Source organism: Diceros bicornis, chromosome 2 (assembly GCF_020826845.1).
Source record: "Diceros bicornis minor isolate mBicDic1 chromosome 2, mDicBic1.mat.cur, whole genome shotgun sequence".
Classification (NCBI taxonomy): Eukaryota; Metazoa; Chordata; class Mammalia; order Perissodactyla; family Rhinocerotidae; genus Diceros; species Diceros bicornis.
Genome location: NC_080741.1, coordinates 76,437,466 through 76,464,786, shown reverse-complemented (window position 1 = coordinate 76,464,786; position 27,321 = coordinate 76,437,466). Strand labels below are relative to the sequence as shown.

General features: G+C 37.6%; 1 protein-coding gene across 3 annotated transcripts; it reads right to left on the bottom strand.

Moving 5' to 3' along the window:
• Window positions 1–395: 395 nt before the first annotated feature.
• CRBN (cereblon) lies at window positions 396–27,321 on the bottom strand. Of its 3 annotated transcripts, none has more exons than XM_058563492.1 (11): window positions 27,247–27,321; window positions 22,425–22,537; window positions 21,603–21,805; window positions 20,617–20,766; window positions 15,836–15,995; window positions 6,355–6,417; window positions 5,008–5,092; window positions 4,233–4,348; window positions 3,666–3,730; window positions 2,689–2,820; window positions 396–1,191 (listed from the first exon to the last, which is right to left on the bottom strand). In XM_058563492.1, the coding sequence occupies exons 1-11, from the start codon at window positions 27,311–27,313 to the stop codon at window positions 1,011–1,013; spliced, it is 1,335 nt and encodes a 444-aa protein (XP_058419475.1). In that variant the 5' UTR covers window positions 27,314–27,321; the 3' UTR covers window positions 396–1,010. The 3 variants fall into 3 exon arrangements, with proteins under 3 accessions (XP_058419475.1, XP_058419479.1, XP_058419485.1); XM_058563496.1 differs by having other exon boundaries at window positions 21,603–21,721; XM_058563502.1 differs by lacking the exon at window positions 2,689–2,820.

Here is a 27,321-nt window from a genome sequence, read left to right as displayed (position 1 = left end):
GTTTTTGGCCTCATACATTTTATCCGATTAGTCGAACTTTTCCCAAAGCAGTGAAAGAATATCAAAACCAAAGTTAATTACGCAAATGTGAAAGGATCGGATAAACCCTTGAATGTATAAGCAAAGAGGTAGTGGCAAATGAGTCTATCTAGAACTTTATCTTAAAAATTACTTCTTACACCTAAATTATCTACTTATGAGTAGATATTTTACATTATTTAAAGTTTACTTACAGATTTTCTTCAATTTACATTGAGTGAAACAGCCTAAAAAATAGCATCTCTGCTCCATAGTAGTTTAGATACAAATTAAACCTTGGAACAGAATAACCAGGGTTATAGTTCAAACAAACACTGAACAAATATATAAAATACTGTTTTTCACTAACGAACACGTAAAGAAATGAAAACTTTATTTTGGGGCTCAAACTGCATATTTTACCTCTTTAGTATTTTCAAAATTTACAAAGCACAATATCTCAGAGAAGCTCTAAAGGAACAAAGCCCTTAATATACACTGCCTTGCCTCTTTCAAAAAGGAACATGTACTTGTGCATGGCACCCTGGCTTTTGGAACGTCTGCCATTTGGAGCACTGATACAAACATGCTGTTCTGTGTTTTGGGATCATATCATTATAATTAACCTCACATTACAGGAATTTCAAATATGTTTTGTGCAGGAAACAATCTCATCCCTTTCAGAGATGTCTTCGAGTCCTCTCAATGACAGACATATCAGAGTCCACAGAGTAATGGCACCAAGCTACTAAAGTAGATACTCCAGAAAACCAAGTATTATAGACTTCTTTTCATTGTCTTCAATAGTACTTTCATTCTCTTCAATAGTATGTTTTAATTTAAATCTTCAAATACAATTTGACTAAGAACCTGCAACCTTCCATGTAATGTTGCTTTTCTACTTAGGTATGCATCAAAAGTGGTAATTTCCAAAGCAGATCTGATTTTTAGAATACCAACTTGTTAAATAACTTTATCCTTACCATATTTGTTTACAAGCAAAGTATTACTTTGTCTGGGCTTATTTCATCTTCAGTGTCTGGTATTGTGGGCAACAGAGCAGATCGAGTCAAACCCCAAAATTTCTGAGGTGACATGTCTTTTTTGGTGGCTGTAAATTTCCATCCAATATGGCTTGCACAGATCCTACACTGGGCAATAGTCCAGGCATACCTACAAAATTAAGGAAAGATATCAGCTAAGGAAACACATTGTTGTACCCCAAAAGCCTATCATCATATAAACCTGTTATGAAGATGGATCTTAGAGCCAAATTCTAAGGGTTGAGAAGAATAAATACTCTGAGCTTTGATCTGTACAGTTCCATGAAACCTCATAAAAAGATTTTCTAGGGGCCAGCCTGGTGGCATAGTGGTTAAGTTCATGCACTCTGCTTTGGCGGCCCAGGGTTTGCAGGTTCAGATCCCGAGCACGGACTTAGGCACCATTCATCAAGCCATGCTGTGGCAGGCATCCCACATACCACGTAGAGGAAGATGGGCACGGATGTTAGCCTAGGGCCAATATTCCTCAGCAAAAAGAGGAGGATTGGCAACAGATGTTAGCTCAAGGCTAATCTTCCTCACCAAAAAAAAAAAAAAAAAAGATTTTCTAATTTGTACATTTCATCATGGTAATGCATCAGTCTTTTATATATATGTTACTTGTTTGTGTTCTTAAGCTATGTTTAAATTTTTTTTTCTAATGCTGCAAAAGAAAAACATCTTAATATGGATTTCTTTATACAAATTGCTGGTTGCCAAGACCACATTCTAACTCACACCTGCTTTTCCTTTGTTGTTTTGTATTGGAGACAAGTTAAGTTAGAAAAACAGCAACCACCTGTAGAAATATGCACTTTTTTGGGTGAGTCAAAATTGGAAGGGTGATGGGGAAAAATAAACCAAACTATGTAACTGCAACCCTTTCCTTACTTTTTTCCTAGGTATTGCCCACATTTAGTATTTATATTAATAAATTAATTCTAGTTTTAGTCCTTAAGAAGGGTGTCAAATAAGAGTGGACAATCCACATGGTTCTAGGTCCAGAATAATCACTAATCCTTACTCAGCTTGCCTCTTTCAAAATAAAACACTGACCCAGAATTTGGAACAAAAGACAAATAATAGGGTTCTTGAAGATAATATGGCTGAGGGAATTGAACAGGATCCCAGGTGGTGCTGCTGGTCCCAGGATCATACTGTGAAGGCCACTGGACTAAAGCCAAAAAAAAGGCAAAAAACCCCCACAAACTAGAAGAAAAGCAGGAGTCAATGGTTTCTGCATCTTTCTTGTTTACCACTGCTTGAGCAACATTCTCTGGTTTTACATATTACAGAATATGGTTTAAATAGAGTTTTACTGGGTCATAAATCAGTTAATTTTCAGAACGAGCTGATAGGAAATGAAAAAAGTTTAGATTAGCTGTATAGTTGATTTGAGGATAACGGCAGTTGCCAATCTTCTTTCTCCCTAACTTTACATTCAATGAGACTATGGAAAAATAGCTGTTTCTAGCCATTCATGAAAATGAAGAGTATTTAAATAGAATTATTCATTTCATTGTCTATTTCTGATTATAATTCTAGCAACTCTGCTTAGGACTCTGTTTTTCTGCCCAATTAAGGCAAAATCAAAAACAAACAAACGTCACCACCACCATCATATTACCCGGGAAACCAGCTGTGCACTGTAGAAGGCCGGCCTATCAGATTCAAGTTGCAAGCCTTATACACGGTAAGGGTCTCATGCACGTAGCCATGAGGATTCACGTAAGCTGCCATTGGCCCACATAAGGATAAACTAAAACAGAATCAGCACAGAGGATAAGTAAGTCAAAATGAAAAAAAAAAGTAACAGATATTTAAAAAGTTCACCAAGAAATAAGGTTATAAGAGCTATAGTTTTTAACTTTTTAGTTAGTTTTAGATAATAGAATCCAATACAATAACAAGAGATTGGTAGTCAGCCCAGTTTTATTCTAAATGTTTTCCATGATGACCAAAAGGAAAACAGTACTAGGTTTTTAAACCTTCTAAAATGTACAGAGCTCAACTTTCTCTAAAGGAGTCTCCAAGAATGGACATGCAATGGAAAGGTCCCATTTGATCATTTTGGGTAGCTTATTACTTTGCAGACAGCAGTTTCCTTACCGTCTTGATTTATAATGATGATGAATTTATCATAATTTTTGAACACTCATATCACACAGCTTCAGCACATGTTCAGACGACTGTCCTACTTTATCTTGGCCCTATGTGGCAAAACTGATGTTTGATTGAAATATAATGCATGAGGCATTCATGTTAGGTCCTGAATTACTAAGAAGATATTCTAACATACAGATGTTGTATAATATATAGATTTTCAACAAGGACAGGGTGAGAAAGGATTGCCCAGTTGTTTTAGTTTACCATCCTCCTTACCTCTGAATAATCCCTTACTTATCCATTGTTGTTCTGAGGACCCAATCAGGAAGACTGTCTTACCTAACAGTGAGTTAATTCCCCATATTTCAATTGCTGAATGTTTGTAATTTAATGGAGGGAAATACACAGAGAATGGTAATATAGTCTTGACTATAATTCTGTTAAGGCAGTTGGGAAAATGTATTCAGAAGTATACTAAAAATGTAATAAAGATCTCACCTGAATATTTCATTTTTGGTTGTTATTTCTGTTTCTTGACATTGTTTACAGCAAAGAGACGTACACTAAAAAATTGAAGAGAAAATTAGTGGGGAAAATTCACATTCATTTAATTATGTAATTACATAGCTCATCAAGAAACTTCTCTAAGGTATTGATCCCTCTGAATGTCATATTTTCCTTCTAACCATTCAGAAATATAGTTTTAAAGATGGAGCAAAAAAACCAAAATCTGAGATCTGACAAACTCCCTCATAAAATTAATGACCTTCTAGGATAAAGAAGTAAAGACTGATATATAAAACCACAGATGTTCCATGTAGAAATCAAGTGTTCACAAAGTCTAAATGAAGTTATTAAAGGTATTCATTCATATTTGAGGAATGCAAAACAACTCAAGTTTCTTTCTTTAAAATATTTGTAATGTAAACCATGATGGGCAATTAGTTTTTTAATTGCATGACTATAGGAGTGGACCCCATAGATAATTCTCTTGGTCCAAACAGTGCATCCTAGCTCTCTAGACTGACTAAACATGAGTATCACAAACATATTCACTTTACTCACTTTATTCATAATGTCTAGTTCACAGCGAAGTCGTTGGATAGCACTACCAATTTTAAGGAGCTGAATTCTTAATACATCATCAATAGGAAGACAAGCAGCTACTCTGTAAGAAAAATCTTAAAGACATGGTGGGTTTTTCAAGTTTTAAACTGATGAAGATGAGTATCAGATAACTTAAAAATCAGATAATGTCCCTTTGAAATAAACCCTTCTCTACAGGGTTCTCAAAGAACATATTTCACACAATTATAAGCAATATATCAAGTATATACTCTTAAGAAGTTCTAAAATGTAACCTCTTTTCCCATACTTGTTTTTGTAAATGCCTTCTTTCAAGTTAAACATGAAATCAAACTCATGTTAGAAGAAGTCACTTATTTGCTACGAGACTAGAAAAGTAGCTAACTGTACCTAATAAACAGATTTAGAAATTATATGTAAATAAGTGCTGGAACTGGGGTCACTTAAAACCACCTTGAAGAATAGGGAAAGGAGAGTCTACACTCAGAAAGTGTGTTTTGGATGTGAGCCATTTATTGCAATTTGAACTTTTTATGAAAACCTTGCCTAAAATTGGAGTGCTCACAGAATTTAAGAACTTTGTTACAATTAACTAAAAAATACTAATTTTTTTTAACTGCTCAAAGCAAATGTGTATGCTTTTCATAGCTAATAAAGATGTTAAACTAAAATTTTTGGTTTCATTAAACAGAAAACATATAATTTCTTTTAGTAAGACATCACAGTCCACAGGAAGGAAACTGATTTTTCATACCTACTGGATTTGAAGGAAGAGAATCTTCTTTTAGATTTTCATCCCATTCATGTAGCTGTTTCTTGATTCTATCCATTAAGGTTTCCTTGATGTTTAAAATAAAAGTAGCCATAATAAGTTCACAGACTTTTTATAATTTACTGTCAGCTTTTCAACTCTTTTTAATAAAATGAATAATTAGTAGCAATTGAAGGCATCACTATGTAGTAAAATCTGAGTCCTAGTTTAAATATGTCTGTTTTCTTATGCAGCAATGATCCAAGCCCCAATTCCTTTGCCCAGCAGCATGGAGTTGGTCTTCCTGGCCTCTCTCCCACAGTCTGGCTATCTTGGGGCACGTGCTCCTGACTCACTGCCTTGCAGGTGCTCTGTTCTCAGCAGCTTGGCACTGGCCTCTCTTCTCCCCCTTTCGAGGAAGCCTTTTCTGACTCAGTCCATAGGGATTCTGGCCCTATAAATGGCAGTAGCACTTGCTATCTACATACCTTATTTGGTTCCTATTTACTACAGAAAAGTGCTTACTATCTTTGCACAAGTGTAAGCAAAAAACACTCTTGGCTCTTGTGTACTTGTAATGGCCCAAAAGCTGCTGAAGAGCAGAGTGGACTGTAGTGTCCTTTAATCCTGTGCATCTGGTAAGTGCTCAAAACCTATCTGTTTAGTATTCCCAGGACTCCAAATCTGTGGGCAAGGTGATTCACTACGGGAAATGACTAGTATTTGTTGAATGTCTACTATGTGCCAAGTACAATAGTTACCATTATCCTCATTTAATAGATACTCAAGGAATTTGCCCCAAAGCAGAGAGACTGATAGAAATCATGCTTTGAAAACAGTCTTTTTGTCTAAAATGCAGATTCTCTGAACTATTCCAACAGTCTGTCTTTTACTGAGTTCTGCAAGATGTGGCGACACCTAGTATCAAAATTTGAGGAGCAAAAACACTTGTGGATGCATCAATTAATACACTAGGAATCAGGAGATATAATATCCTTGTTTAGGAAAAAAACTAAAACATTGTTATAGAAGGATTCTTTAATTTTCTAAATGTAACTACCACTTGACCTCACAAAATTTCAAATTGTTAATAAACCTTAAAATGTATCAGTATCTTGTCCTAAAGTTATAAGCCACTAGAAACTGTGGGAAAACTAAAAGTTCTATGAATGAAAGGCAAAGCCTACGCAGCAGTGTCTCTGATTCCTGCATGTTCTACTTAATATAACAAATGGCATTAGTTTTGAAAATTAAACACCACTGAGTATGAAAGCCTACGTTTTGCTCTAGTGACCCTTAATTATGACATGGATTACTGTAGAAACAAAAAGTTCAAGGTAAGTTACTTACAGCATCATATAAGGAATACAGCCAGCGAGGCCATGAAGTCAAATTTGCACAGTGAAACTTTCTCTGAAAAACAGAAAAAAAGCCACTTAAAAGACCACACAGAATAAAGATTCTTATGGTGGAAAGAGCCACATGTGAAATACGATTTTGGCCCAGGAAAAGGTTTTTTAATTTCAAAAAGAAAATTTTGTAGATAATCCCATAAGAGATGATTATCTATTAAGTCGGACACTCATGTTTGTATATCCTTCAAATATATGTTGCAATTAGAGTCTTGCTTCTTACTGAAAAGTTCAAATATTAAGATTTCAATACTGAAGACAACTAAGTAAAAATAAGATGAACTTAAAGAGTGACTAAACATCACATTTCTGCTAACCACATTATTTACCTTTATACTAATACTTGTCCAGTATCTGCAGTGAAAACCTCAAAATATAATCCAAACTGTCTTTGTGTAAAAACCTTGAATGTCTCTCAACTGAATCACCATAGAGGTAAACATAAGAAGTGAAAATTCCAAAAATAAAATGATCATATACTTGAGACTTCATGATCAAGTCTCCCACTTCATAAAACTCAGGGAAAGGAGAAAACCATTACGTGTCTCTTCCAATTGTATTTTGGGATCCGAATGGAAGCATGCCTAAATCCATAGAAAAATGTGAATTATACTTAAATTCCTGTAGAATTTCAATATTTGATGGGAAGACTCAATAAGATGCCAGTCCTCAAAGTATATATTCAGTGCAATATCAATGAAATTGGAATTTAGAAGCCTAATTTAAAGTTCATCTGGAAGAATAAATGGAAAAACAACCAAGAAAATTTGGAAAGAGAAGTGTTCTACAAGACACAAAAATATGATCGAAAGGATGCATTGTGGTAGTGCTGTTAATAGCAACAAATTGGAAACACCCTGATCATCAATCAACAATAAATAAATACATTAGAAAATGTTTACACCAGGGGATACTCTGTCCTTGATCAAAGAACAGGCATATCAAACCTACAGAATATAATGATCACCTTCTTCTCAACAAAACAAAACCTACATATGTACAGATATTGGTAATTTTGTAAACAAACTTAATTGACACAGGGCATGACACATGAAACTGGGTAAGAAAGGAGTAAGGTAGATCAAAAAGGACTTTACCAGAATGGAACAAGAAAAGTAAGGTAAGCTTTGACAAAATAAAAGGGAATGTACGCTGGCACCTGCAAGACCAAATGAACAGGTATGCGATGGGGAAACATGGGTACACAGCACACATGGAAAGGACTTGGGGGACTTAGTTGATAGTTATGAACTAAGCAGTGGGCTGTAGAGCTCACCCCCCTACTCCCTCCACAATCTTACTCTAGCTATATTAGAAGTCTAGAATCTAAGATGAGACAATAATGTTAATCTTCTGTGATGGTCAGAAATGGTAACTTTCATTGTCAGGGGCCAGGATGCCAAAGAGAGCGCTAGAGTTAACATCAGGGATATTTACTTTGGAGCTGCCTCTCAAGGAGACATGATACTTGTTTTCAAATATTGTAGGATTAGGAACTGCTACAGGATGAGGATAGATTAGTTCTGGAAGGCTCATGAGCTATAGCTCAAACCAATGGATTCCTTTTTTTTTTGTGAGGAAGATCAGCCCTGAGCTAACGTCCATGCTAATCCTCCTCTTTTTGCTGAGGAAGACGACCGGCTCTGAGCTAACATCTATTGCCAATCCTCCTCCTTTTTTTTGTCCCCAAAGCCCCAGTGGATAGTTGTGTGTCATAGTTGCACATCCTTCTAGTTGCTGTATGTGGGACGCGGCCTCAGCATGGCCAGAGAAGTGGTGCGTCGGTGCGCGCCCGGGATAAGAACCTGGGCTGCCAGTAGTGGAGCACGCGCACTTAACCGCTAAGCCACGGGGCCGGCCCTCAAACCAATGGATTCTTTAATGAGAAGAATTTTTGCCTCAATATAATCCGTCTTATATTTGAAGTTACCCAAAGATGGTCTGGCATGGCCTCCAAGTACTCAGGTAGTGCTTTCAGGTAATGCTCAGGTAGTGATTCAGTCTGAGTCAGACCGTAAGAACTTTAAGGTACCCTCCAGCTCCAAGGAGTTCCAAAAGCTAATGCTAAGGATTGTTGTTACGGTCCAGTTACAGAATAAATAATGCTACTAACAGCCCACCAGATAACTGAATATTCAGTAACAGCAACAGCAACCACTTTACATGTCTTATAAGAATTCTATAAGGTTGGTAGTATTATCATCCCCATTTTAAACATAAAGAAACAGAGGCACAGAAGGATGGTATAACTTGCCCAAGGTCACAGTTAGTAAATGGGAAGTGGCTAGTATGTGCATCCAGGGAGTCTGTGACTCTAACCATTATTTATTCAATAAACATTTTGAGTGCCTAGTATGTGTCAAGGCATTTTTATGCATTGGGGTATCCCAGTGATTAAAACAATAAAAAAAGACTAAAATCACTGCCCTGTGGAGCTTACGTTTTAGTAAAGAGAAGCTTACTTTCCAGAGGTATACTTAGAATTACAAAATGACAAAGATCCAATGAAGTTTCACTTTCGCTGACTGACACTCCCAATTCAGTCATTAATATAGACACATCAGAATGATCACTTTTGTAATATAAAAGCATGTAATTTTATTTGGCACCCATGTCAAGATAAAAAGAAACCAAAATAATTTATTCATATATAAACATTACTTCCCATTATAACATAAAGAGAGCAGAATATGGCATGCTCTGTATTAAGAGCAATGCACTGGGTCAAGGTGGCTACTATGCGCTCTGCCACCACCCATGCTTTGTGAATGTGAACACACTGCAGTTTCAGGTGTATCAGTTTCCTACTTTCTAAAGTGAGAAGGCCTCTAAAATTCTTTATTGGGATTATTCTGACAGATTCTACAATTCTATTTACAAATCAATTAAATATTCTTACTACATCTTTAATATTTGCGATATGCTTTATATAGTCAACTATACAAACTCAAGAGAAGTATACCAGAAAAGATTAGCTAGCTTTTACAGAGCAACTGCCAAAGTTTAAGCCACTTCAGTATCCTCAAATAAGAGTCCCATTTAGATTTCTGGCACAACAGGAGAGGCTCCTGGCTTATATCTGGGTAATATTGATGATAAGTCCTAGCAATTTATGAACATTCTTCAAGTATATCAACACCACGATTTACTTCATAAAAGGGCTACACTTCAAGAAAACTTTAATACTAGCTGAAAAGTTAGGTGCTTTTTAAAAAGTGACCAGTGACTGATTCTCCAGTGAAGTATTTACTGGGAACAGGATTTACTACTGAAAGAGGCAGAAAAGCCCTTAAAATAAATCTCTGTTACCTGGAGGTAATGCATCACGTTCTTCCGTTTTTAAGCCTCATACTATAGCTTCAGCTTAGCCTCCCAACAATCCAGAATGTTCAAAAAATGTGAAACTCCACTTAAATGGTTCTTTGAAATGCAGTGAAACTGGAAGAGTAATGTGAAAGGCTAATCGTGAATAGTAAATCATCACCATTGATTTACATGGTGACCCAAGGTGGTCATTTATTGTACTAAATCCCATCACAATCAGCAGTGTAGATGATGATAATTTACCCAAATAATCCAAAAGCTACCAATTTTTGTTTCCTTCATTTACCAAATTTCCATTTGCTTATAAGAACTGGAATGGAATGATAAGCTCTTTCCTGCTCCTGAGGATCATAAACGAATAATGGCGGATACGCAGCTTACAAGTATAAGATGTGTGCGGGGGAAATCACTACTCTGGCTGAGGGAGTCCCCGCTTACACAGAACCTAAGATTTCAAGACTTTTCTTCTTCTTTAATATAAAAATAGACAACAAATACTATTGCTCTTACTGCTACTAGTATTATTGTAGAACAAGGCAAAAACAGATTCTAAAGTTTTATGGAGAAGTTAATAAGCAATAGCAGCTAAACGAACCGTGAAAAAAGAAGAGCAGTGAGGGGGGTTACCAGTCATGTTTTTATTTACACAAATTATAAGTTGTTAACAGTTGTAACAGTATCGTGGTGGTACATTAACAGACTGACAAGAGAGCAGAAGAAAAGTAAAATAAAAACCATGAATCTGGTTTATAATTAGGTGGCACCTCATATCAGTGAGGGAAAATTGCGCTTTTCAGAAAATGGAAATGGCACAATGGGGAAAAAAGTAAAGTTGAATTCATCTCAGGATAAACTACATGGATCAAAGCTTAAAAGTTCTGATTTCAGGGGCCGGCCCAGTGGTGTAGCAGTTAAGCGTGCATGCTCTGCTGCAGCGGCCCAGGGTTCGGATCCTGGGCACACACCGACACACTGCTTGTCAAGCCATGCTGTGGCGGTGTCCCATATAAACTGGAGGGAGATGGGCACGGATGTTAGCCCAGGGCCAGTCTTCCTCGGCAAAAAAAGAGGAGGATTAACAGATGTTAGCTCAGGGCTGATCTTCCTCACAAAAAAAAAAAGGTTCTGATTTCATTAAAAGCAATAAAGTCAAAAGTAGAAAGTAAAAGATTACATTTTTTACTTTTTTAAAAAATGAAGATTCCTTTGCACAGGGAAGTCATTTCTAGCTGTGATTTAGAATACAGAAGTATTAAAAAAAAGATAAATTTAATTACATAAGAAAAAAAACCCTTCTGTATGACAGAGCACACCAAAAACAAAGTTAAAAGACAAATGACAAAATAGCGAAAATGTCTGGAACTCATTAATTACAGACAAAGGAATAAGCTTCCTAATGTAAAAAGAACTAGAAATCAACAAAGGGCAAAGATGAACAGATATTGCTTACTAAAGGAAATACAAATTGCTCTTAAACACAAAATGTTACACCTCATTCATATTCAGAGAAATTCAAATGAAACCTCCAACAAGATAGTGTATTTCACTTATCAGATCAGCAAAAATTAAGGTGGCTACTACACTGTGTGTAAAGCCACGGTGAAACCGATCATCAGAGTACAAATAGGAACAACCTCCTTAGTAAGGTACTTTGAAAATATCTGCCAAAATAACAAAAGCAGTTGCCCTGCCATCCAGTAATTCCACTGCTTAAAATTTAATCATATATATTTACCTGTATGAAAGGTCATTTGTATACAACACTTAGTGCAGGTCTGTCCTCCACAGTGGACTGGTTATATAAATTATAGTGTATCCATACAACAGAATACTGTGCAGCTTTAAACAGAAGGAAGCAGTGCTCCCAAAACTGATACAGAAGAATCTCCTACACTGTTAAAAGACAATAAGGTCCAGGACAGCAGGTATCCTTTTACATAAGAAAGAGGAAAGAAATAAGAATATTTATTTGTATCTTCATAAAGAAACTCTGAAAGCAGACTTAGAAACTAACCTGTGAGCCCATGTTTGAGGACCCTGCCCTTCTGAATTAATGCTCAGTTCCTCCCTGCTCTGTATAAGCAGGAGCAACCATGGCTTGTAAATTTAGCACAGACTAGAAAGATGAGCTTCAATCACTTTCTTAATATGTTTCCACATTTGATTTCTTTTTACATTTCATATTCAACTCCTTTCTGATTAACATAATGGGGCTTTATAAAGGAACAAGTAGATAGTCTGGGCAAGCAGGGAGTATACTTAAAAACATTTACATCATACTCCAAGTAGGTTAAAGAAAAGTTTCCTCACTCTGTGAGAATCCCCCTACAGTAAGCCCAGAGAAGAGAGAAAGCACTATGATAGGAAAGGAAGTAAGTAAACATTAGTTACAAAGATCAAAGCATAGAATAAGGAAGGTCTCCAGATGGAAGCGGGTTTTGGAAGTGTTTCCTAATTATACTGGCCTGACTTCTTAATCATTAGGGGCATCTTCTCTAATGCTCCCTTGTCAGAATGGAAGATTACACAAAAACACTTCTGGAAGCTTAAATAATTAGAGGTCATTTAGAATGTTTAGTTTTCCATGCCAAATGTTAAGAGAGGTACAAACAGTTTTAAGGTTAACTGAATACATCTCAGGTAGATGACACTTCTACACCTTTTAAGTATCTTTTCTGCTGGAAAAGTGTGTGGCAACCTGATTAGCTTGAATTACCTTAGAATCATCTAAGCATCGCCCAAATCTGACCATGTTAACTACTTCTCAGACATGGAGACACATGGATGCACTGCTTCAGATCGTGGTGGGATGTACAAGTCAGACATGAATAACTCTATGAAGAGGAGTGAATTGAACCTTAGATCTGTCTAAAGACAAGCACTGTTATGTAATCCAGCCCCCTGGTAAGTTAGTGTCCAGCTAAAGGTGAAGTAAGCTGAACCACTGAGACAGTACCACTGCAAACGGAGTTCCTGTCAGTGGTATCTGCCATCCCCTTTTCCTGTGCTAGACTTTCCCAGCCTATACTAGACAGAATGGCTCTAAGTGGTTTCTCTAAAGTAGAACAGTTTGAAGGTCATTTGAAGTCCAAAATAGATCAGCCAGCAATTTTTCTTGGCCTAGTATCTAGATCCAAATTTCAGAACCTAAGAAACTCTACTCAAAGTTTAAACATGAGAACCCTTCAAACAATCTGAAAAATACATGGGATGAAGGCATTTTTATCTCCTAAAACCTTTTATGCCTCTCTCATTCCTCAGCACCTTCTGTTTAGTCCCTGGCAACTCTGAATATGAAAATAACTGAGGGCTAATGTTTGAGAGTCCAGAATTATTGGAGAAATAAGACCATAGGGAAAGGTCAGAGGAGCTGGTTCCAGACAAACACGTGCTTCCTTGGTCTTCGCAAGTCTGTCTTTCCTTGCTCTTGTTGAGCCAGTAATAACCCACTTGCAAAGGCCTAATTCTGAATTCAATGTGAACAAGCTAAAGTGCTTTAACCATAGAATAGGAAGAACTTAATTAGTAATTCACACAAAAAGTAAATTTAAGAAGCAATCTTATTTGTTTAACCCAAGTTCAGGTTTAAGATGGCAAAATCCTGCAAATAGGACATAGAACTAGTAGAGTACTTAAGTCAAGAATTAACTACAATCACTCTCACTCTATGCTTAGAACTTTGCAAAGAAGAATTAAATTAGGATTTTTAAATGGTTAATAATTTTTAAAAACCAATCTTGGTATACAAGAATGATTACATAAATCAAAATACAGTCATACGCTGCATAATGATGTTTCAGTCAACGACAGACTGAATGTATGATGGTGGTCTCATAAGATTAATACCATATAACCTAGGTGTGTAGTGGGCTATACCATCTAGGTTTGTGTAAGTACACTCTATGACATTTGCACAACAAGGAAATCACCTAATGACACATTTCTCAGAAGGTATCCCTGTCATTAAGTGATGCATGACTGTACTAATACCACCTGAAAAAAATCCAGTGATTGACGGGCTGGCCTGGTGGCATAATGGTTAAGTTCACGCATTCTGCTTCGGTGGCCCAGGATTTGTGGGTTCAGATCCTGGGTGCGGACCTACACACTGCTCATCAAGCCACACTGTGGCAGCATCCCACATATAAAAATAGCGGAAGATTGGCACGGATGTTAGCTCAGCAATAATCTTCCTCAAGCAAAAAGAGGAAGATTGGCAACAGATGTTAGCTCAGGGCCAATCTTCCTCACCAAAAAACAAAAAAAAATCCAGTGATTGAAATGAAATGCACAACTATCTAAATATTGAGATGATACGCAGGCAGCATCTTTCTTTCTTTTTTTTTTTTTTGTGAGGAAGATCAGTCCTGAGCTAACGTCCATGCCAATCCTCCTCTTTTTGCTGGGGAACCCTGGCCCTGAGCTAACATCTATTGCCAATCCTTCTCCTTTTTTTTTTCCCTTTTTCTCCCCAAAGCCCCAGTAGATAGTTGTATGTCATGGTTGCACATCCTTCTAGTTGCTGTATGTGGGCTGCTGCCTCAGCATGGCAGGACAAGCGGTGTGTCAGTGCGTGCCCAGGATCCGAACCCGGGCCGCCAGTAGCGAAGCACGCGCACTTAACCGCCAAGCCACCGGGCCGGCCCCTGCAGGCAGCATCTTGATGCAGTTACTTGCCACATAACATCTCAGTACCACCCAGTGCCAAACACACTATTAGGTACTAAATGACTCAACAAATTCCAAAACCACTCCCTGAAGCCCATGTACCATCAGAGCTATCTTTTACATACTTATTTTCAGCAGTTACATTTAAAATGACTATGACAACAAAAGCTTCCACTGTTCTACTGTTAAAATAAACAAAGGTGAAAGTATATTTAAAGTGTCTGTATCAGGTTTGAAAAAGAAGTACTGCACAACTACATAAGCGTTGCCCATAAACCTACGGCAGTACCACTATTATTAAATCTTCAAAAATATTAGTTTCAAGGTTGCTTGGGAATCTAAGCAGTCTAATAACTTTTTCATTAGAATCTTCTTAGAAACCCTAATTAAAACACACAATACCATGTCACAGATTGGTCAAGTGAAATACAGAGTAACAAGACGAAGAAGTCTCCAGAAATCCAGTTATGAGCCTGATGCCCACCAAGCTGTCATCCTGCACAAGGTTCTCGCTGAAAACTGGATGAATTCTACTGCAAGAACATACTACTAGTCAGTAGTGTAGGAGACTCCTTTATAAATAACATGCACCAATTTATATCAAATTAGAATCTCACTCTTTATATAAAAATTAAAACCTTCACTACTCTACTCGACAAAGAGTAAGGGACAATTAATGCAGGATTTCTCAGGTTACAATGGGAATTGTCTTTCCATATTTTTAGAAGATAAATCTCAAAAAAAACCCAATTTATTCTTAATCTAGAAACTAGTAATCTTTTCCTTTAGGCAGAAATCAACTACTACCTATCTTATACTCAAAACTGATACATGTTACAAATGAGCAGGAAGAGGCTTCATCAGTTTTTTTCCTAAGAGAAAGAATGATGTAGCCAAAAGGACCTACATAAGAATTGATGCCCAAACAAGCAGTATTTTTAAAGAGCACCTAGTCTCAAGCCAATTTTTGTGATGTCAATTGCGTTATACAAAAAGATAGCTAAAAAGCTTTTCTTTCAGAAGTCCAGAAGAAGTATAATTTACTCTACTACTACCATGTGCTAACCCCAAATCTCTTTTCTTTAAGGTAATGTGTTTATGATTCGAGCCAAACATCTGATTTGATTATAGTTTAGTAAGAGATTCCTGTAGAATTATCACAAGCTATGAATTAATACATAACTGATAGGCATAATAGCAAGAACACCTTACAGTATTGTGACATTTTACTACTTTTGTAAACTGCTTTTACATAAATAGCTGCCTATGAAATTTTTAGAAGCCCCAGCTATGATGAAATGCAGCCAGAGTACAGCCGCAGAAGGTGTCCGGGGAATGAACCATGCACGTTGTGTTTCTTCCTTAAAAACAGGAAGAAAGCAACCTGTCTTCATTTTTTGAAGGTACATAAAACATTAGTTTCTCACCTTCTGGTATTTCTGCCACCATTTATATGAATACTGGTCTTCCCGTGAGACAGGTTTCGAAGGAAATATCTGGCACTTATTGAGGGATTCTAACTGAACTGCAGACATGGTTGAAGGCAACACACATTCAGGAAGAATTTGCACTTTCGCTTGCTGGATTCTAAAATAAAGAGAACCAAGCATGATGTTCATTTTCAAGATAAACTAACTTAAACTATTAAGTTTCTAAACATACAGGTAATTTTAAATTCTAAGATTTTCAAAGTTTTCTTTTTAAACATATTCACCAAATGCTGATGTTAAGATACATGAAATTTTCAAAAATTACTATATTTCATAAATCATACCAAAGTTAAAACCAAAGATAACCTAAGGTATGGATTTCCAATCTCACTGTGGAATGGAAAAGGAAGATTTTAACATTTCAGACAAATATACAGAGTCTATAAATAAAGTTAAAAAAAATCAACATACCAACTACTACTACTCTGTATCTTGACACTTCCAAATTAATTTCTTAGACACCCCACCCCTCCCATCTCCCCATCTCCTTATGCTGCCTGACTCTTACACCTATCCCTTCTAATAAATCATCTAACCTGAGGAGTAGGTAGCGAAAGGAAGCGAAAATCAAGAACTCATTTACATGGATGAGTTAAAATAAGACTAGAGAATTACATGTAGCCTTTATTTCTAGGTGCATTCCTTTTCCCATTCTCAAACATTTAACTTGAATATGCAAAGAATGAAAATACGCATTATCTTTTTTTACTTAAACTCTCATGATAGTCATCATTTCCAGAATGCTACTTGAGAATATCATAATCACAAACATCTTTTCATGAACTAATGCCAACAAGAAGGTTGCACCCACAAGCTGTTTTCTTGTGAGTCACTATATCTCCTGGATATAATATATTTTGAAATACAGAATGTATCAGTACATTCAAATGCTGGGACAAATCACTCTGAGATTAACAAAGTCTGATATTTTAAAAGTGGCTGCTTCATTATTAATTATGTTTAGGAATTCTAAAGTGATCTTTCATATTAACCACTGTCTTGACCAACAAAAATTTATGAATGAAATTTTGATATTTCTATTTATTAAATGAAAATAGCTAATTGTGTCTGAAAATATCTAGGTTTAATTTAATGATAATATCAGACTCACTCCACTAACTTCATTTCTTTCCTGCAAGCTCAAATTGATGTCTACATGACTTTGGAAGATGTTAAAAAAAAACTGTGTTCAAATTATGTTCAAATGTTCTTATATTATTAGAGCTCCTGAAAAAAAAAACCAAAATCTCAATTTTCTTTACCTGACCTTATGAACACAAATACTTGGTAATCATATTTTTCAAGCCAAAGTGTATACCATTCTATAGAAATTTTTAGAAATCTGATTCTTCTTTAAGGTCATCAGTAACTAAATTAAAAATTATGTTTCACCCAACTATTATGTAAGATTTTATTATGATAAAAACATTAATGTTACTGAAAAATTGGCTTGCTGTTATCTTAATAATGAGTCTGCGGTACAAGCTGTCTGAATTGCCTTGCAGGATTAAGCGCTGCTCTCCGTCACTTTTGTCAAACAGGCCCAGGACTGATGCACACACACGGCCGGTACTTCTCCCCACAGCTGAGATTTGTTTTGAACATAAGCTAGTTCTGTGTCTTTCCGATCTGTTTATGGCAGTTGTTTTGTGATGATAGTTACATTAATTTATATAAATACTATAAAAACCAATGAAATCTGAGTACAAAAATAAAATGGCTTCAATGAATTTTAGGTTGAGCCATAAAAAATGTTTTTGAAATTAGGTTCAGACAATTCTAATAGCAGGAAAAAAAAGCACAAATCTGGAAGGATTCTGCACTCAAACTGCCTTGTGATTATCTTTACAATCTCTCTTTAAAGAAAACCTACAGGTATAAACTGGAGCCAGATAATACACAATGAAAGTGGTTTGTGAGAAAAAGACTGCTGCCATCTCCAATCTGCAGACCCAGTTCAAAGAAAGTTATCTTGTCTCTCCATCAAGTGAAAAATGAACGAATGTACACCTATACCTTTTAAGTTAAAATAAAATATTTAAGGTATATATGTATAACTTTTTATGATTTCCAGCTTTTGGTTTTTTTATAACTTTTTCTTGATACCTTTTACTTTCTATCTTTTTTCTCCTCTTTTCCCCCCAAAGCCCCAGTAGATAGTTGTATGTCATAGTACATGCTTCTAGTTGCTCTATGTGGGACGCTGCCTCAGCATGGCCAGACAAGCAGTGCATTGGTGTGCGCCCAGGATCCGAACCAGCGAACCCCAGGCCACCGAAGCGGAACGCACGAACCCAACTGCTATGCCGGGAGCCGGCCCCTGATTTCCAGCTTTAATTAACTTTTTTGAGTAAGAATTACTGGTCTCAATTATGATAGGTAAGAGGACTTCTTCTCTGATTCCAAATAGAGTATTAATGTTCTCTTCTTCTCTACATACTAAGAAATACTCAGGAAATTCTGAAGAGTCCCACAGTGCTTCAATGATATACTTCTATTTGTTTTTCATTAATTTTTCAAAAAAAAAATTTCCATGTGTTCAGAAGATGCTAAAGAAATAAAGACTCAACTTAGAAAAGGCTAGAAGGTAGTAGTATACTTTTTATATATGAAGGGTTATTTATATAAAAGACAAATGACTATTATCTGGTACTACTGTACTGGAGAAAAGGAAAGTGGCTTGAGTTTCAAATGTGCTATGGAGAAATTCTGGTCCAGTGGAAAGAGCACTAGTCTTGAAGTCAGGGGACCTAGAACCAACCAGCTCTTGCTTACTAGCTGTATGACTTTAGGCAAATCACTTAACTCTTTAAGAGTACTTGGTTTCCTTATTTGGAAAAAGAGGCGATTGCACTAAATTATCTCCATGGTTTCTTCCGTTTCCCCATTTCTAGGGAAGGTAGTTACAGGACCAGATGGGCAGTGGAGCCAGAGAAATCTCACTCCACGGAGGCCTTTTAAATTAAGACACACTCACCTTTATGGGAGGTCTTAACAGTAGGTCTATGGAATACTAGCGAGAATGTGCCCCTTTCAAGTCTTGTCCAGCCCTATTAGTTTGATGCTAATCTTTATTATAAATATATACTCCTTGTTTTCAGTTAATGGTCTACTGCCATCTTGTGTTCAAAATAGTTTTTCCACAGTCAAAAGTCACTGATAACAAGACAGTCTCAGAAATATACTTTTCCCCAAATCAATTTTCCATTATGGTTTCTGGAATGCAGTAGTCACAAATAATCAAAATTTTATAAGCATGAGGATAGGAAGTACTTTAAAAATGGAACTGTTAGTAAAATCCACAGTTACAAAACAGCTTGCTAATCATCTTAATGCAGAGCCCTCAGGAGGACATTCTCTCATTCACGTAACATTTATGGTCCTAAATGTAAAATATAAAGAAGTCTCATTCATTTTCCTTGAACAACTCACCTATTGAGGGAGACAGATATACAATGCTGTAATGACAGTACAATGCATTCAATGCTGTGCAAGTCTGCACAGTGAATGTTCTGGGGGAGTACCAGGAGGGAAGAACTAAAACCCTTAAGGGCTCAGGCCTCCCATCTCTCATTATTCTATGCTCTCTCTAGCCCCAAAGAGTTGCCTGATCCATCCACATTTTCATAATTCTGTAATATTTATGAATGCCCACTATGTGAACAAAACAGACAAAAAGTTCTTGCCCTCATGCAGCTCACGCTCACGTTCTTTTTTAAATCTTAAAAAAAACCTCTGAATTTCCATGTGTTCAGAAGACATTACCTGTGCAAAACCCAGGTCTGACGAGATTTTCAACTTGGGTTATAGATAAGAGACCAATTCACTAGGACTGGGTAGAACCCAAGAATCTTTATCTTTCTAAGACTTCACAGGTGATTCTTATGTGCCACAGTTGAGACCCATTCCCATAAGAGATAACATGCAACGATCAGGACAAATGCTTTGTTTTGTTTGTTTTTTTAAGAGGATAAAGTAAACCGGATTTCTTTTAAATGAGGTTAATATTCCTTACAATTATGAAAAAACCCTAACCATGAGAGCCATGCCAAACTGGTAACTGCTAAAATGGTATACTCAGAGAATTTCTAAACTTTATAAGGTACAAAGACAACAAGCATTTATTGATCTCTTTATTATGTATGTAATACACTTATGGGTGACATAAAATTCTCACTGGAGATAGGCATTAAATGTAAATGGTTTCTACAGCTCAGATGGAGCAGCTGGCAGCTGTAACCAACATGGCTTTCAAACACCGCAGGAAGGCTGTAAACACCCCAGCTGTCCCAGTGAGCAGAGAGCTCACAAGCCTCTGGCTTCCTCACCTTTTCTTACTCTGAAGAGAGGTCTTCAATCCCAAAGAAGCCATACCCCCAATGACACTGCCCTTTGGGTTTATATTACTTTTCTCAAACCTGGAGGGACATTAGAATCACCTGGAAATCAGAAAAAAGATGCCGCAGCCTCATCCCAGGCTAATCATTCTCTAGGGATGGGAGATGAGGTTGGAACTCAAGCTTCTACGGTCTTAAAAACTTCCCAGGTGATTCTGATGCACAGCAAAGTTGGAAACCACTAGGCTATACCTTCAAAGGGAAAAAGAACAACTAGTTAAAAGTTACAAAATGTGAAAGGTCAGTAGACTACAAAATATATAAGAAACCCATTTTATTTTAAGATGTTTCCATAGCTTTAAGAGATAAGGTATTTCTTACCCATCTGATTGTGTTCTTAGCTCAAGGACTTTGAACCTTTGTCTTCCGATTGCTTTCACTTTCACTATCTCAATTCCAAAGTCCTGTTCTTCTCGATAGGCATATATCTCTGCTGTTGTTCCGAACTGTGCTTCCCTTTCCTGTATATTACTTCCGAGGTAAATTTTAGAAGGAAACAGTTTTGAACATTTAATTTTTAAATATGCAAAGTTGGCAAAAGCAATACACATGGGAAACAATTTATAGCAATAAGCCCTCATGAAAGCTATTATAATTCTGTTTATGTGCAAATCATATGGGGGAATTTAGATATATAAGGAAGCTTCAGGAAATACAATTAGAACACTTTTAGGAAAAGAATAGATTTCTAGTCACTGAAAATGACATAGGACTGATAGGGGCTTAAACTCTCATTTCCCAAACCAAACATTCTTTTACTTCGGTAGACCATCATTTCTGCTGCTTATCAGCAGCACTATACTGAGGTGGGAACTTCCTGTATTCATTTCCTGCCTCTACTGCAGATTTCCTCCAGTTACCAATAGGATACTTGAAATTCAGCTTCAGTTTACCAGTGGTCTGTAATGGGACAACTTATGAATTTTGAGAGAGAGAAAGAACAAGACATTCCTTTGTAAAAGTAATCCTTTACATTAAAATGTAAAAGTCCTCTTTGACTTCAAATAAAGTCAGTCCTTGAAAATGATTCTAGAAAAGTTTTTCATTAAATATTAATGATTAAAAAAATTTCAAATACCAGACAGTTCAATTGCGTGTAAAGATAAATGTCTGATTTAGATGGTAATGATAATAACAAAAATACTCCAGCTTGCCCTTTCAATCTTTTCATCAAAATTTTTTACCTCACTACCTTACCCAATATTCTATGCATGCAAAATAATCATCAGTTTTGGCTTTCACACCGACCTCTACTGTGACCATACATGAGAGAGACTATGTTAAGCAAATTCACTTTAATATTTTACCTGTATGCAAGAACTGCAAAGGTTCTATCTTTCTGAATTAAATTCCGCACCATACTGACTTCTTGAGGGCGAGAAAGCTGAAGAGGTAAGGTCTGCCCAGGAATCAGGATCATCATCACCTGTGGCAGAACGGGAATCACCTGACAGCTGTCATCATCGTGCAAAGTCCTGCCATGAAATTCTTCCATATCAGAGCCCAGATACTATTTAAGAACATACATAGATACAGTGTCACTATAGATATACAATAAAAATACAGGCTCAACAGACTAAAGAGAAATTAGAGTAAAAGAAATATAAACAGAGGGTACAAATATTTAAATAATAACCTTGGTATCTTAACATCCCTCAGGAAAGTTTAATTTCGACTCTTAGAAGTAGAATTTCTAGTATTTTGTGAAGAATCTCTCATGTACAAATTCAAGAGCATATTTTTATTTCAAAACATTTTATTTTGACTAAGATAAGAAATATTTCTATGTCCAAATACCACAAATGATACGTATAAAATGTTAGTATATTAAATAACCACAGAGTACACAGTAGTACAGAGAATAAGAAGTACTTTAGTAGCTCCCTTACTAGCAAAAACATCAGGAGGGTGACAATTCCTCAAAGAATTACACCAAGACATAATATGAAACTGCTTAAAAACCACAGTAAGTGCGTTTATCTATTGGCAAATAGCCCATGTCCTCACTCACAATTTCTGATGTGAGTTAATACACAGTAATGCTAAGATCAGTCACTTGTTTTCAGGAACTTTTATCTACAGTTAGATGTATATATCTGTTATATTAGATCTGTTACTGAATTACATACTGTATGTGATGTTGGCAGACTGGTGTCAAAATTTATGATGTTTGGTTTTTTAGCTTCTTTGCTATCCTGGTCTTCAACTTCCATTTCAATTTCATCTTCTTCCTCACTCTCTGCTGCAAAAGTAGAATAAGAAAAAAAGATGGATGCATGAAAATGTCAAAGCTATGTCTTTCAAATGTACATTTCCTTCATGAGGATTCTGAGCCCTGGAGAAGAGGGCTTCTTCTTCTCAAAAGAATCACTCACATTTGGTAACCTCTGCAGGACTGCGAAGAGGCAGCCAAAGGGCTGAGGTCTATGCTGGGCTCTGCCACTAACAACTCTCTTTTTAAATCAACCTTTTATTTTAGAATAGTTTAAGATTTACAAAAAAGTTGCAAAGACAGTACAGAGTGTTCCTGTATACCTCATATCCATTTGCCCCTATAGTTAACATCTTATATTAGTATGGTACATTTGTCACAACTAAGGACTCAGTGTTGGCACAATACTATTAACTAAACTCCACATTTTACTTGGATTTCCTCAGTTTGTACCTAATATCCTTTTTCTGTCCCAGTGTCCCATCCAGGATACCACATTACAGTTAGTTGTCACGTCTCCTTAGCTTCCTCTAAGCTGGGATGGTTTCTGATGGCCTTTACAGTTCTGAGGAATACTGGTCAGGCATTTTGTGGAGTGTCTCTCAATTAGGGTTTGTTTGATGTATTTCTGATGATCAGACTGAGGTGGTATGTTTTGGGGAGGAAGACCAGAGCAGTGAAGGGCCGTTTTCACGACGTCCTGTCAAGGGTGCATACTACCAACACGACCTGTCGCTGCTGTTGCTGACCTTGATCACCTGGCTGAGGTCGTGTCCGTCAGGGTTCTCCACTGTAAAGACACGTTCTTCCTCCTTTCCACACAATACTCTCTGAAAGCAAATCACTAGGCACAGCTCACACTTAAGGGGTGAGGAATTTTGCTCCATCTTCTTGAAGGAGCAATATCTACATAAGATATTTGAAATTCTTCTGTGTGACAGATGTGTCTCTTCTCCCTTGCCAGTTCTGACACCTTAGACAACTCATTCCACCTGATTAAGCCTTAGTTTCCTTATCTGAAAAATGAAAGGCATGAACAAGGCAATCCCTAAGGTCAAACTCTTAACTTTAAAAAGTTCCTATAGAAGATAGGAAGGAAGCAAGGAAGGAAAGAAAGAGGAAGGAAGATCCATTAATTAAAATTGAAAAAAGATATTATTACCTGACAGATTTTCATAGCAGTGACATCACCTCCCTGGCTGTCACTACATTATTTAAAAATGAAATGTCTGTGATCATTTTCATACGAATTTTGCTTTGGAATTTTAAATTTAAAAATAAAGTTCACATGAAACATAAAACATATTTTAAAAGAAATGTCTTAGAAAGCCTTCTCCACACACAATTTTTAAATTATTGAAAACTAAGCTGATCTTTAAAAATCTGATGTTACTAATAATAGGGATGAAGGTTAGAAAAAGTTACATTATATAGGTGCTATTCTATTAAATGGGAGACTGTCCTTTTTATGCCAGTTATGGGTAAAATTCCTATTGCAAATCAATGGTTGTCAACTAGGGGTGATTTTGCCCCTCAGGGGATTTTTGGAAATGTCTAGAAATATTTTGGGTTGTTATAACTAGGGGAGTCCCACTGGCATCTAGTGGGTGGAGGCCAGGGATGCCACTCAACATCCTACAAGTCACAGGACAGTCTCCCACAACAAAGAATTCTCCAGCCCAAAATGTCAGAAGTGCCGAGGCTGAGAAACCCTGGCTTAGACACACCATAAAGATTTACTGAATCTCATTTTTGAACTCATATTTCATGTATTTTTAAATGCCCCAAATAAACTTCTAAATAGATAAACTGTCACTACAAAATAGTCATTATCCTTTGTATAGTTCATTATTTAAATCAGACTACCTCCAGCTAGGCTCCTGACACGAATATACAAATGTTTTTCAACATGGTAATTGCCTCGGACTTTCTAGTAATTCTTTTTTTTTTTTAATAATTTTATTTATTTTTTCCCCCAAAGCCCCAGTAGATAGTTGTATGTCATAGTTGCACATCCTTCTAGTTGCTGTACGTGGGACGCGGCCCCAGCGTGGCCAGAGAAGCGGTGTGCCGGTGCGCGCCTGAGATCCCAACCCGGGCCGCCAGCAGCGGAGCGCGCGCACTTAACCACTAAGCCACGGGGCCGGCCCTCTAGTAATTCTTAAGAATTCCTAGATATATAGCTTTGTCAGAGAACAACATAATTATTTCAACTAATATTCAAATGGTCAATGGTCTAACAATCCATACAAATTTTTCCTAAGAACGTAGAAGTTTCACCAAGAGATAACAAAGAAAAATCTAAACGGATAAGAAAAATATTCTGAATCTAATTCCTTGTATCTACAATTCTGACAGCATGGCTTTCACTCGGCAGGTGGAGAGACCCACTTTATTGCTCTACTACAGAAAGTTTAAAAGATCAACCATTCACTCAAAGGCTAAAATTCATAATTTTAAAATTTACATTTTAACTGTTCTGGCTTCTAGTCTCTAAATGATTTCCTTATAAATAGTGGCCTTTCTCATAAAGCTGGCTGAAAGCCACTTCCCCCTACTTAGCTGTTTATCTATTAATGTTTCCTTTGGCCAAGACAGATTCTTTGCATCTTAAATATTAAACTATTTCCTTAGCACTTAAAGAGAATTACCCTTCAAAACAACTCATACTACACGGATTTATAAACAATCCACTGTTTCTTTACAAATAAAACTCATATATGATTTAGAAAAGCATTATTATTATATCTATAACCTCTCTGATTATTATATCTATAACCTCCTGATTTTTTCCAACAAAACACACACTGACTGTTCAGAAGCACCAGGGTGAAGTCTGATGAGTCATCTCATGCAGGAGCACCATGTGAATAACAACAGAACATCAGTAGCCTCCCTATTGTATTCACCATCCTCCCTCAAACAGTGGATTTAGCACATACAGAGTTGGACTGATGTCTCTGAAATGAACAGCTCGGCTCTTTCAATCCAAGGCTGACACACTTACCCTTATGTCAACTCAGCTAGGTTGGTCAGCAACAACCACTGACTCTGACTCTGGTTTATTTTATTTTTTATTTTTTTGTGAGGAAGATCAGCCCTGAGCTAATATCCATGCCAATCCTCCTCTTTTTGCTGAGGAAGACCGGCCCTGAGCTAACATCTATTGCCAATCTTCTTCCTTTTTTTTTCCCTTTTTCTCCCCAAAGCCCCAATAGATAGTTGTATGTCATAGTTGCACATCCTTCTAGTTGCTGCATGTGGGACGCCGCCTCAGCATGGCCGGACAAGCGGTGCGTTGGTGCGCGCCCGGGATCCGAACCCGGGCCGCCAGGAACGGGGCGCGCGCACTTAACCGCTAAGCCAAGGGCCGGCCCCCTGACTCTGGTTTATTTTTATACAAAAAGGCCCTCCTATCCGGTGAGCACACATTCAGTCTCTTTCTCCTCCAATCCATGCAACTCCTAGTGGACAAATGAATCCTACAAGCATAGTTTTCTTTAGGCAACTGCCTGAAACCCACAATTATTACTTAGCAACCCACAGAAAAAAACTCCAACTCCACTGGCACAAGATGCAAGCTGCCCAACAACTCAGACCCAATCTACCCTCAACCTATCCTCAAGCCTTATCTTCCACAACCCTATTCTAAGTATATGCTTTTGGATGTCTCCAGATCCACCTCCCAGTGCTTTTCTCCAATTGCTTTGAAGGACCATAACAGCACTCACTTATCTGGCCCTAAATCAACTACTTTCTGCTAGTTATATTTTCAGGGGCCTCATATAGATTATAAGCCTCCTTAAGTACCAGACTGTGTATCATGCCTTTTTTCATCTCCACACCACCTCACACACTTCCCTGGTCTACAGTGAAGGGACTCAACTAATAGTCTCGGTTTGGCTGATACACCTCTGGGAAAGCATCTTATCTATAGCACTCCATGACAAGTTTGTACAATAATTCCACGCGTTTTTTAATGTCCAGTCTTCTAACATAAGGCCAACGTCTAAATTTTCACAAAACGTAAAGAGAAAACTGAGTTTAACTTCACACTCCTCAGTCTAAGCAAGCATACTGTACCACGTGTTTGAACTACTTGCCTAAAAAAAACAGACCAAATACTGTCTTGGCAGTGAAGTGGTTAAGAGATACCAGCTATACCGACAGACAGACTCAGGTTGGAGTCCCGGCTCTGCAACTGTGTGACCTTGGGCAAGTCATTGACTTAGCCGGCCAATCCATTTCTCACCTACCAAATCGGGATCAGAAGAGTGATGTGCAGAGAATGAAACGGAGAAATGCATGCAAAGCACTTACTGCAGGGGCCGTGACATGGTCAGTGCTTAATACACGTTAGCTGTCACTCTTGATCAAAAGAAAGAAGTCCAGGAAAAGTAACTGCTGCTAACCTGATCCAATCCCCCACGCCCCCCTCCCCCGCCCCGAGTATCACAGCATTTCCTTGGAGCCAAGTTCTGGACACACGGGGGATGGAGAGGACGGGGCCCTGCCCTTGGGAGCAAACCCCTTTCCTCGCCCCCGGCCCGGGGCCACCGAGCCGATGAGAGAGAAGCTCCGGGATTCGGTCGCTGGCCGGGGGCCTGACGTGCGGCCGCTCCCGGTGCGGCCCCGCCGGCCTTGGCGCCCCCGGCCCGCCCCGCTCCCCGGCCTCGCCGCGCTCTTCGCGGCTCGGGCCTCGCCCCTCCCGCTGCTGGGGACCGGCCCCATGCGGTTACCAGGCAGGAGCGGCAGGTGGTTGCCCATGTTGTGCGCAGCGTCGTGCGGGTCTTCCTCGTCGGCCATGTCTGTTT

Coding starts and splice junctions, on each gene's coding strand:
- CRBN (XM_058563492.1), bottom strand. CDS start 27,313: ATGGCCGACGAGGAAGACCCGCACGACGCTGCGCACAACATGGGCAAC. Junction 6,418..15,835: donor GGTGGCAGAAATACCAGAAG/GTGAGAAACTAA, acceptor TCTGTTTTTCAG/AGAAAGTTTCACTGTGCAAA. Junction 2,821..3,665: donor ACCAAAAATGAAATATTCAG/GTGAGATCTTTA, acceptor ATTCTGTTTTAG/TTTATCCTTATGTGGGCCAA.